We start from the raw sequence: 12,548 nt of genomic DNA, 5'->3' as shown, positions 1-12,548 counted from the left end.
CCATTTCCCTACTTTCTGTGTCTGGAGCCACAGCTTTTAGCACAAAGATGAGTGTTGTAAAAAGCAAACATTCTCTTTTTTTATTGCTGTTGGAATTACTGGATGGGATTTGCTGTTGCAGTGCAGTGACCTGACCCCCCTCCCCTGTTATGTTAGCATTTATAGCCAGTCACTTTCCTTGAGGAAGCCAACTTCTCTGGCATTGTTTTGAGTGGTGTCATGTTAATGAGAACCTCTGGAGGTAAGACTTTCATGCTTGCCTTCCCTTACTTCCTCTCTTCTGTCACTCTCAGGTGCAGCTTTTTGGGTTTTCCACCCTGACCCTTAGATAAATAAGAACTTGCAGCTCCCCCTGTGCAGTTCATAAAGGGCATCACAGGGTTTTTCGAGTCCTTCAGCAGCCGTGTGTTGTGGAACAGATCCTGAGGCAGCTCAGCAAGAGGGATTTGTCATGCTGCCACAATAGACACATCTGTCATGGCTTTTAGTGTCTCACTGCACCCCTGAGCCAGGCTGTGGCATCTGTAGGTTGGACATCACATGTCCATACTGTCAGGGCCAACTCTATGTCACCTTACACTGTCCCTCACCAGGTCAGACAGTTTAATCCTTTTTTTGGAAAGATGACCTGTGCAGAGCTGGATGCCTTCCCGCCCTTTGGCTGCAGTCAGCTCTTGTTAGAAGCTTGTTACATCTCAGTTGAGGGAGTGCAGTCCAAAGGCTTTGATAAACCAGCTATTTGATCCACTCAAAATCCACTGTTTTTGAACTTGAGGCTTGAGAAGAGCCCATCAAGCAATCTTAGCACAAGTGGTGAGCCCAGCTACACAAACTGAATGAACCCAGATGATGAAGCAAATCCTCACTGATCTTTCCTAGAAGTGACTGACCTCTGGAATTTAAACATAGAGAAACAGGTTCAGCTGTCCAGCTGTATTCTTCCCATGGCCTTTGAACACATCTGCCAGACCACAAATGAAAAATCTACTCTGAGGTTGAGGAAGAACTGTGAATACCCAGGACTAGATCTATTTACCTTTTTTTTTAGCTAAAGAAAACTTTGTAAATTCTTTCAAATTGGAGTTGGGTTTTTGTGGTGGATTGACCCTGGCTGGATGCCAGACACCCATCAAAGCTGCTGTGTCACTCCCCTCCACAAATGGCCAGAGGGGCAAAAATATAATGAAAGTCTCATGAGTTAAAGCCCAGGAAAAATCACTTACTGATTACTGTCACAGACACAACAGACTCAACTTGGGGATATTAATTGAATTCTATTGCTAACAAAATTGGATGGGATGATAAGAAATAAAATATATCTTAAAAACACCTCCCCCCTCCACCCCTCTTTCCCAGATTTTCCATCTTCTCGCACAGTGCCACTGGGAGGTGGAGATGGGGGTTATGGTCAGTTCATCACACGCTCCTGCTGCTGTTCAGGGAGAGGAGTCCTTCCCCTGGCTCCTCCCTGGAGTGCAGGGGAACCTCAGCTCTGGTGCCTGGAGCATCTCCTGTCCCTCCTTCTCCACTGACCTTTGGTGTCTGCAGAGTTGTTCCTCTTACATATTCTCACCTCTCTGAGCACAATTACTGCTGTGCAATAACTTTTTTTTCTTCTTCGTGTGTTATGACATTGTAAAGAACATAATAAGTCCTGCCGGTTCATTTCTATTTACCAGGTCTAGGAGAAGTCAAAATGTATGAATGCCAATGCCTGTGCATTTAGAACTGATAGTTATTTTGAGTTTATAAAATAAACTATAGCAAAAAGCCAGTTTTACCAGGGGATTTAAGATTGAAAAGAACTGAGGTTCTTGTGATCTCAAAAGAGTTTTCTATCAAGTTTCTCTATGCAAAATGTCAGAATGGATTTTTTCTTTGGCAGACCTTAAAATCTGTTAAAAGTTAGATTGGCCTGGGATAACCCAAAGTTGGTTTCTGGGTAAGCTTTTACATGATATTTGTTAGGATTTTAGTGATTTAGTATCCAGTAAAATGATGAAACAGGTTGCTATTTACAACTCCTGATAGCAGTTGCTTTTAACTTCAAATGTTTGCTAAACACAGATTTTGGACTTGACAAAGACCTGAATGCAGGCTTGCCCCAGATTAGCCTTCCACTGAACTGGAAGGTCTGAAGCCAGAGTATAATTCTCTGTAATAGTGACTACTGAACAGGGTCAACACTGTTCAACTATAAACAGTGTCAGATAAATATAAATTCGGTGTCTCTCTACAGCGTAACTTTTAGCTCAAGCATTTAGATCTTGTATTGTAATTACTAGTGTTAATTAGAAAATCTCTGCAAGGGCTATTCTCACTTCAAAAGTCTTTTCACTTGTAATGTCTTCAAATAAATCTCTTACTTAATGAAAACATGTTTTGAAACAGTTTGGTGCTCCACTGCTTGGGATAAGTGCTTCTTTGTTTACACTGAGGGAAAACATTCCTTTAGCATATTGGATTTTCACTTGTTAGGAAAAGGGGATAGAGATTGCCATACTTACCAGCCTACTTTTTTTCTTGAAAGTAGAAGAAAATAATCAGAATGGTGATATGGTTTCAGCTAAATCATTGGATGAGGTGGAGGTGACTTTAAGGAAACAATTATTGGGAGGATTTTTTTATTTTTACCTCATCTTTGTGTTTATGAAGAAATCTGTACTATTGATTTGATGGGGAAAGACAGCACACCACCTGGTCATCTGTGAGAAGAATAAATTTCAGGCAAAGCTGTTATTGTTTAGGTAGAAGTTAATGGAAAAAACATTCTCTTGGTTTTCTCCTTCCCTAGAAAGGGAAACCAAAAGTTTCTGTGCAAATCAACATGATTTGGACATAATCTGGAATTCTGATTGCTGTTTTTGAAAGATCCTTTATTCCAGGTTGTAGTTGTAGAGGCAGTCTGCCCACCCTGTCCCCTCACATGTGGATCTTAGATGATGGTTTTGGAAAGGTGCTGAAATCCCAGCAGATTTTAATTACCTTGCTCTTCCCAAGTAGCCTGGGAGGATGTAGAGATGAACTGTGTGACTTTCAGGGGTCCCTGTTATGTAAAGCTGTGCTCAAATAGTGTTTAAATGAGCTTTTAGAAGAATTCTCCAATATACTTTGGAGATAACATACATTGCTGTAATAAATTGATATATTTTTAGGACTCTCCCAGTCAAACTGTCACTTTTATTTTATGTATCAACAGACTTTCTTGTAGTACTTTGCATGGTATGGTTGCATATATGAATCAATTTATGGATGGAGTGGGTTGACTGTGGCCAGAACTGAAGACCCAGTATAGATGAACAGTAAATTCTGGGTTTTTTTTCCTCTTGTTTTATTTTCTGGCATGTCAGGCTTATGAGGGAGGACTTACAGATCCCCTATCTCATATGAACCAATGATAAATAATATATTAAACAAATTTTCTTCTGTCACAGACTAATCCTGTCTGGCAGCATCCTTAATGTTTGGCTCTAGTAAAAAGCTGCTTCTCAGCTTTAAGGAAGGACTTTATAAAAAGATGAAAGCCAGTAGTCTTCATTGCCTTCTCCATTACTCAATAAATAACTGAATAATGATGTTACAGCTGTTTCAGAATTTCAACTGATTAAGTTTGATGTGTTTTGATGAAAAGTGCTTTGCATTCATGTGACACCTCCTGAGCTGAACTGTGTAGGATTCAAAACTACATGAACTTTTAGAACCCCTGCAGGCTATATTTAAAGTTTATATTTAATGCTGCGTATTGTGGAATTATTTTTCTTCTGGTAGTGGTCTTCTTCACTTAAATTTGTATTTTGAGCTTTGTGATCTGTATGATTCCAGGTCAGTGTCAGTACCCAGTAACTTCTCTATCCTTCTAGTGTTACATTACATTATTTTTTAATACCTTAATTCTGAATAGTTTAGATTTTAAACAGGACATGACAAATTGGTTCATCCTCTCTACAGCAGTTCAAAACTGAAATTTCCTTAATGCAGGGCTTATGCTCATGAAATATTTACTTACTTTGATACAGAGAAGCTGTATGGAGATTTCTTGAGTTGGAATCTAGAAGACACCCTCTGCCAGTTTCCTCTAAAACCTGGAAAGATTGCAACATTTACTGTAAACATTAAAGTGAAGCTGGACTTTTCATGCCAAGAAAACCTTCTTCAGGATCTCAGTGATGGTGAGTTTTTCATTTCTCCTTGTTTAGGAGGGTTGTATGTGCTGCTGGAAACACTTTTCTAACTGCTGTGCCATTTGTGTTAAACTGATTGGTGATGTGGCTGCGTGTTTGAATATTTGTGTCTTGTAAAGCAAAGACAACCCTTGGCTGAGCTCTACAGATTGAAGGGTGAATTTTTGAGACAGCTGTGGGCATGAGAGTCTGACCCAACTTCCCCATCATGAGACCTTGCCATGGTATCTGTTAAAATATTTTTTGACAGTGTTTCTGAGGTATCTCTTTGTATCCTTACCTTATGAAGGTAAAGAAAAATAATTCACAAACATTAGTGGGATTTAAAGAAAAATAGCATTGAGTTGATTATTGAATTATCCAGGATTGCAGAATTCTGAAAGATTGCTGAGTGCAGTTTTGCCTAAAGTGACAGACTGAAATTTAAGGCATAATCGCCCTAATATTTGTACTGTAGAGAAAGTATCTTCTGCTTAAACTTATTTTGAATAAAAGGAAGCCTCAGTGTTTGCTTCTATTAGAATTATTTGGAATTACAAATACCAGGTACTTGTAATAAGGATTCCCTTTTTATGATAAACACACAGTCTTGCTGGAGTAATTACTCAGTAATTTTTTCGTTTGTCTGATATGTTTACACTGATTAAATTAACTTGACAAAACAAGATATTCCTGTATTAAAAACTTTCTGTTACTTGAATTTTTCCCCAGTACTCACTTGCAGGGATGCATTACCATTATAAGTAGTCTTTCAGTATAGAAAAAAATACAACAAAATTTCATGCAGAGCTTATTCAGGTTGAATAGGAATGATTTCTGCGAGTTATCTTGCAAATGTATTTAGACAAAAATTATAGTAATTGTTAGTAATGATTGAAAGATTTTGGTTTTGAAACCTCCCTAATGTAAAATATAAAGGTACTTTAAAAATATTTTAGGACTTAACTGCACAAACCCTACAGTGTTGCTATACTAAGGTTCAGTTTAGAAATTGCTGAAAATGCTGATAGTGAAGGAAGAGCTCACCCTGATATTGTGAAAACACAGGTGCCTGGGAATTGAGACTTTGAGAAATGCCCTTGATAGCAAATGAAATTATGTAGACTATAGATATGTATATATAGATACATATACCCACATATATATATAACATTTCTTTCATTTTCCCAGTGTCCAAAAAGCTCTGAAGCTGCACTTGTCTAGGAGCTTTTCAGATGAAATAACATAAATCCAAAATATTCTGTAGGAGATAAAGATAACATACTTCTTGGTATGGATACTGAACAGTTGTGGGATTTGGGATTTGGATTTCAGCCTCTGTTGTTTACTTTTATCCAACTCTTATGGGACCACAGATGAACAAAATCTTTGAAAAACATTTTTACCTTACCATTTCTGCTTCCTGCTTCTCCAGAAAATTGTGTAACTGGAGCCTGGAAGCAATTCAGCCTTTCCTCATTCAGTGATGATAAAGGAGTAGGATCCATTAGTGCTTTGTTGGAACTTTGGTATCTGTGGGTGCTGTGTACTCTGTGTCCATTGAAAGTGTTATTAGAGATGCTAAGTATATTGACTATTTAGTTGCTACTTTATTTTTTATGTATTGCTTTTAACTTCACAAATGCTGTACTTTCCACAGAGTCAGGTAGGAGCCTGATGGGAAGAAGAGTAAAGAGCTAGAAAAATCAATGGCAACTATGACATGGCTTTTAATCATAGGGTAGCAGTGGTACCTTTTTCTTTTGAAGACCAACCACATTTACAGTGATGATCAAAATACTTTTGTGTCTTAAAAATAATGTCTTTGGTAGGGCAATTTTTGCTTTCATGTCTTTTCATTTGCTGCTGGAATTGTTCCCTTTTGTGCTGTTTGTAATCAGGACATGGTGCAGAAGGAATAAATTACTGATGTTTCTGATGATACACATTGATCCAATTGGAAAGTAAACCACATTATCAATCAGAATTGGCTGATGTGTGTTGATGCTGTGCTGTCTCACAGAGAAAAATGTTGGGTGTGTTTCTAGATTAAAGGAAGCAAAACCATGAGTGGTTGTACAGGATCAGATCAGTGACCATCCAGTCCAATATCCTGACTGTGACAGTGGCTAAGAGCAGATTTCAGTGGGACAATACAGGAAAAATTGTGCACATACTTCTGTTTTCCTCTAGGCTTTTGGCCTCCAACTGTTGTTAGCTCAGGAGCTTCCAGGGCTGAATATGATTTCTCTGGTTTTAGGCACTCTTAGTCATCTTTAGTGGGTTTCTCTTTCCTAAAATTCTTCATTCTTCCTGTCAGCACTTTACAATGTGCTGTGGCAAGAAGAGTCACAGCCAAATTAATTTTTAGCAGCTTTGCACTTACTGGTGTCCTTGTGTTGTTCCCAGGTTTTTGTATTGCATGAGAGAGGTAACAGGACATCTTCCAAACATGGTTCCTGCAGTGATTTGATGCATTTCCCCAGGCTATTGTCACAGCAGACTGGAGATTTCTGCCTGGCTTAGTTGTCCCTGTTATGGAAACTGTTGCACATGCCAGCCTTATCCCTTTTGAACTCTCAGCTCTGTATGTTTGAGGGAGGCCGTACACACTTTCTGAAAGTTGATCTATGTCCTAATGGTGCTCTTTATTTTGGTTTATATTACTTTCCTTATAATCATGGGGTAATGCACCATTTGTCATTTGCTTTTTTGACTGTTGCTGAGCATTGATTTGGGAGATTCATGAATATCTGAATCATAGCTCCATGATCTTGCTTCTCAACAGAAATGATATGCTGAGAGCCTCTTACTACATGTGTAAGTTTAGGATTTTTTTTCCCATTTATTTATGCTGAATTTTGATATTTTATTGGGTGTTTTCTCCTGTGCAACAAAAGACAAGATGAGAGAAGAAATGGGCTCAAGTTGCACCAGGGGATGTTTAGATTGGATATTAGGAAACATTTCTTCACTGAAAGGTTGGAAAACATTGGAACAGACTGCCCAGAGTGGTGGTGGAATCACCATCCCTGAAAAGTGTTCAAAAAAAATGTATGGATGTGGCACTTGGGGACATGGTTTAGTGGTGAACATGAAGGCGGTGCTGGGTTGAGAGTTGGACATGATGATCTTGGAGGTTTTTTCCAAACTTAACAGTTCTGTGATTCCATGTCTTAAAGTCAGTTGACCAGGATTTGGGAGATCCATGCAGAACATGTGTTTGCTGCAAATTCTAGCAAAATTTTGGATCTCTTGATCCTCTGCTGGATGGTACAGGGTTCCTTCTCTGCATGTCCTTGGATCTCTGGCCAGGAAGGTCAGTGTGGGTATTTAATTTGATTCTGGGGTAGCTACACTGAGTGAGGCAGGGGGAAGCCCTCAATCTGCTCAGTACAGCCAGCTTTAAGGAGCTGAAGCAGTGAGGTCTCTGTCACCTGTTAAGGTGACTAAAAAGGTCAACAGGATACTCACATTATGAGCATAATGAATTCCCTTTTCCAGCTATTTTACTGTAATTTCTGAAATTCAGCCTTCCCCTGACACTGAATGGGGTAAGAACAATAGCTGTTCTTTCTGGATTATAATGTACACGGTGACTTCTTTGAGGATTTCAAAAAAAGCTCCTGTTACGTGGGGACAGTGTTTCGCAAAGTTAATGAATTAATTTACAAGGAGTACTTCATTATGTAGAATGTTAATGTTCATTTATTCCCTGTATAGGGAACCTAAAGACAAGTGTGAGAATATTTAAATTCATAAACTCATCAAAGGAACTAATTAATTACATGTTGAGAGAGAAGCAAATCTATGCCTTAAGTCTCCCCTTCTCTGGGGGGGGGAAAGGTTGCAGAGAAATGATAGCATATTTCTAGAAGCACTAATCTTGAATGTTTTTTAACATTGGTATGCAAGACCAGTGTATATTTCATACTCACTCTGTTGTTTTTCTGCTGAAATGGCCAGATTTTATCTACTTCAAAATGTCCCTGCACTTACATAGTGTATAAAAGCATGACAAAGCTTTTTTTTTTTTTTTTTTTTGGTCGGAATGAAACTTGGTTTGGAATTTAAATGTGCACTTGACAGGTCTTTCAAGAAAGTAGCCTGGAGGACTTTATTAGGATAATGGTATCACTGATGATGGGGTCCTCAGAGATGTCCTCAGAGATAATACTCCTCAGAGTATTATCATTTCCATGTTACTCTGCTTGGTAGCCTTTGAAACACTTAATCATTCCGAGTATTCTTTTGAAGTGACTTCATTTCTAAGAAGTTTTTTTTGTCTCTGTAGTTTGAAGATGTCAGTTTGCTTGTACTGTTAAAATGAGTAAATGAGTTTTTTCCTTTTGTTCAATTTTTTTAAATACAAATGCTTCTGTGTCTTCCATAAATTCATCACTGTGTAACTTCAAAAAATATTCTTAATTTTTTGAGAACTTCTCGTACAGAATTATTATTGAATTCCAGCTTCAGTAACTACAGAAGATAATTACAGAGGATAATCTTCCAACTCTCTTTAAGATAGATAAATAATCTTGTCTCGTGATTTGACTAATATAGGGTGGGATTTTTTTAACAGTATATAAGTGCCATAGTACTTCAGCCTATACTAGTTGTACCAGCCACCAGACAAACACACAGAGGGACTGGTGTTTCAGACCTCAAATTTTTACAATGTAAATCTCTAAGACAGACATGAGGCAAATAACAATAAATTGATTATTGGCACATACAGGCTAATAAACCTGCCATCCTGTTATGCTGTTCCTTTGCTGAGGATTTTATTTTAGCATCTAATGTAATCTGCATAAATAATCTCTAGTGTTTATTATGAATTTCTTTACACTTCATTTGTTCTCTTTCATTGCATTCACCCTTATTGTAAATTTATCTCCCAATTTTAGTTCAGTTCAGCAACCTCAGGACATAAATCCTTTCTTAAAGTGCATTTGTTATTGTTAATTATTGTCTTCAAAGGTAGTGGGGTTTCAAAGAAGTGCTCAAGTCTGGTACATGTCATCTGTGCCCTGCTCCTGGGAGCCAGAGAGCTGATGCCTTCCCAGGAACTTTGCCTGGAGTGCTGCTACCTGGGGTCGCTCCTGTGGCAGTCTTGAGCACGTTCTTGTGAGAGGGCAGGAGCTGCATCTCAGTGCCCACCTGAAGTGTGAAGGGTGAAGGGGATTATATTGCCTCAAACTCTGTATTCTGGTGTTATTCTACTCTTTGTTGCTGCACACAGCAAGTTTCTATAATTCTGCACACTTCATAAGAATACAGTTCTCTTTTTCTAAGGAAAAAAAAGGCATTCAAGTTCAGCAAGCAGAGTCTGTCTCCTGTCTCGAGTTGGTTTTTTTTCTATTTTTCCGCATGTTTAAAGTACTTTAAAACTGTTACAGTGTTCTTATGAGATGTTGCCTACCAAGAGGGTTTTGTTTTGAAATTTCAATCAGGGAAGGATTGACAAAATAAACAAATGGGTTGAGGTGGCGTTTAGCTTTCATATGTTATGATCAAGCTGTGTACTTTCCAAAACCTCTAGGATTCTATGACACAGCATCATAGAGTGGTTTGGGTTGGAAGGGACCTTAAAACTCATCTCATTCCAGCCCCCTGCCATGGGCAGGGACACCTTCCACTATCTCAGGTTGCTCCGAGCCCTGTCCAACCTGACCTTGAACATTTCCAGGGATGGGGAGTCCACAGATGCTCTGGGCAACCTGTGCCAGGGCCTCACCACCCTCTGGGTAAAGAATTTCTCCCTGTCAGTTTGATGCCACCCCTCCTTGTCCTGTCACTCCACAGCCTTGCAAAAACTCCCTCTCCAGCTCCCTTGGACCCCTTTTAGGCACTGCAAGGGGCTCTAAGTTTTCTGCAGAGCCTTCCCTTCTCCAGGCTGCACAGCCTTAGCTCTCCCAGCCTGTTTCCAGAGCAGAGGTGTCCCAGCCCTTGGATGCCTCCTCTGGACTTGGTCCAGCAGCTCCACGTCCTTCTGATGTTGGGAGCCCCAGAGCTGGATGCAGCACTCCAGGTGGGACCTCACCAGAGCAGAGCAGAGGGCCACAATCCCCCAGGAAACATCCCTGGGCTGCGGGGGGATCCCTGCTCTGGGCCAGCAGACCCTCCTGCCCTCCCTGGAATGGGCTGCTCAGGAACGTGGTGGAGTCACCATCCCTGGAGGTGTTTCTGGAAAGACTGAACGTGGCACTCAGTGCTCTGGTCTGGTTGATGTGGTGGTGTTCTGTTGTAGGTTGGGCTCAATGATATCTGAGGCCTTTTCCAACCTAAATGATTCTGGGATTCCTCCTCCTCCTGCCCCTCTTGGGGTCCCTGTGCTGCTGTTCAGGAAGCTGCAGGAAGCAGATCTGCACTGCTGTTGGATTGTATGAAATCCTCCTGGAAAGAAGGAGCACTTCAGCCTAAAATCTTCCAGTGTTTTCCATCTCATGTGACATCGATTTGCCTGGGCACTGCCTCAGAATCCAAACCTCTCTGATGTCCTGCTGTCAGTGGGACAGTTTTTAAGTGTTTCCTTGCTGTGGAGTTTGAGACCTCCATAGCTGTGATATACCTGTTGGAAAGTGTATCCATTTTTGTCCCCTGGATCACGCCAGTGATCCTTGCACAGCACAGGACAGGAGCTGTCCCATGCCACCTCTTCCTTCAGTGCTCAGTTACCATGTTGTAAATCTACGGGTTTAACTCCCTGAGTGCACTTTACCTCATTCAAATAAGAAATTGTGTGGGATTCTTCTGTGCAGTGTTGCTGGGAAAGTGGCTAATGAAGTTAAATTGACAATTTATTTAACATTTGAGAGGAGAGAGGAAATGCTGGTAAGAGATTTTGCTCTGTTGTGACAGCAGTGACTGGGATGTTAGAAAGGCAAGCTGTGTTTTTGCAGTTACCATGGAAAAAGTGTTGGTCATATGCTGTTACCATGGAAATATTCAATGTGGATTGTTGAAATTAGGAAAATTTCTGGACAAAGTAGAAAGACAATTATTCTTTTTATAGTACAAGGCTGCTCAGGCTGTTTGACAGTAGGGATTGACAAAACTATGGAGGACTTAGCATCTTCATCTCTTTAAACTTCATGAGAGAAAATAAAACATAGGAAATCTCAAAAAAGATTAAGTATCAGCAATGTAAAACTTCTGGAGAACTGCTTCATTGATGCTCAGTTTTCTCCTGCTGTCATTAAGTTCTGCAGCCTACCAGGGTTTTAGCAGGATTTCCCCTCTTGTGACTATTCAATGTATTGCAGAGGAGCTGGGCAAGGTCTTTCCACTATTGCTGCCTGGTCAAAGAATAGAAAAACCAAAATAATTTAAAAAATAAATTGTTTGCAGCAGAACATGATTTTTTTTTTTTTTTTTGTCCTCTGGAGGAGAGGCTGACTTGAGCAGTCCAGGCTGTGAAGGGCTGAGTCATTTGCAGCATAACAAAGTGCCTGGCACAGGCTCTGTGAGAGTGACACAGACTTGAGACAGAAAGTTCAACCACTACCAAGTTACCTTGGACTTCCCTTTCATCCTGATGTCTCCTTAGCTAGAAAACCTCAGTTTTCAGATACAATTTAGAGATTAAAAAAATCTCTTCTTCCCAGAGAAAAGTTTTAAACTATTGTCTTTTCTTCCCCCACCACAGAAAATAAAAATAAAATGGGGTTTTAAAGGATAAAATAATTAAGAAAGGCATTAGTTGTATGTCTGTGATGTTGTTTTAGGTATTATCTATTCCTCTCTCAAAGAAAAGAAAGCTCATGCCATATAAAACATGGAGAATCTGATTAATGCCATGCAGATTTTCATACTTGGTTCTTTTCATGTTTTAATTTGTAATTTTATGCACCAGTCAGTGTCAGTTTTTGTTCTAAATATAGAACTAGTGAAAATCATTTATCAGTTGGAGAAGAATATTTTTCCTCAATTAAAACGTCTAATTTTCATTTTGAAAGAGTGGCTTTCAAAGCCTGTGAACAAATGTAGTTCTGTATTTATTCCTGTGTTTTGTCTCATTTGTGGGCCTGCTGCATTGCCATGGGCAGGCCACTCTCACCTGCCTGTCCTGCTCTCCCCCAGGAACTGATACAACAGGATATTTATTCAGTGCTAAGGTGCATTTTACAAGTAGTTAGAGAAGGGAGTTGCCAGTAAGGGAATACGGGAATTTTCCCTTTGTTTTCTCATTTGGACACCTGTGAAGTTTAATGAAGCAAAACCCCTTTCATGTTCCATCTCATTCTTATAGTTTCTTCTTTTGAGGAATGTATCCTCAACATGTCCACGTTTCATAGGAGCAGTTTAGGAAATATGTTTGGGTTTTGTGTAACACTTTGGTGTTTCCCATGAGTTCAGCTGTATGTGTCTGCTGCTTGTATTTAATTG

General features: G+C 39.7%; 1 protein-coding gene across 5 annotated transcripts in view; it reads left to right on the top strand.

The window, feature by feature from the left end:
• Positions 1–12,548, top strand: part of TRAPPC9 (trafficking protein particle complex subunit 9) — a 459,459-nt gene that overhangs the window by 69,926 nt on the left and 376,985 nt on the right. For all 5 annotated transcript variants that reach the window (XM_069005535.1, XM_069005533.1, XM_069005534.1 and 2 more), the window contains one exon: positions 4,017–4,169. In XM_069005535.1, the coding sequence (XP_068861636.1) occupies positions 4,017–4,169 (153 nt within the window). The remainder of the gene's footprint in view (positions 1–4,016; positions 4,170–12,548) is intronic.

Source organism: Aphelocoma coerulescens, chromosome 2 (assembly GCF_041296385.1).
Source record: "Aphelocoma coerulescens isolate FSJ_1873_10779 chromosome 2, UR_Acoe_1.0, whole genome shotgun sequence".
Classification (NCBI taxonomy): domain Eukaryota; kingdom Metazoa; phylum Chordata; class Aves; order Passeriformes; family Corvidae; genus Aphelocoma; species Aphelocoma coerulescens.
This window is presented reverse-complemented; position numbering and strand designations above follow the sequence as displayed.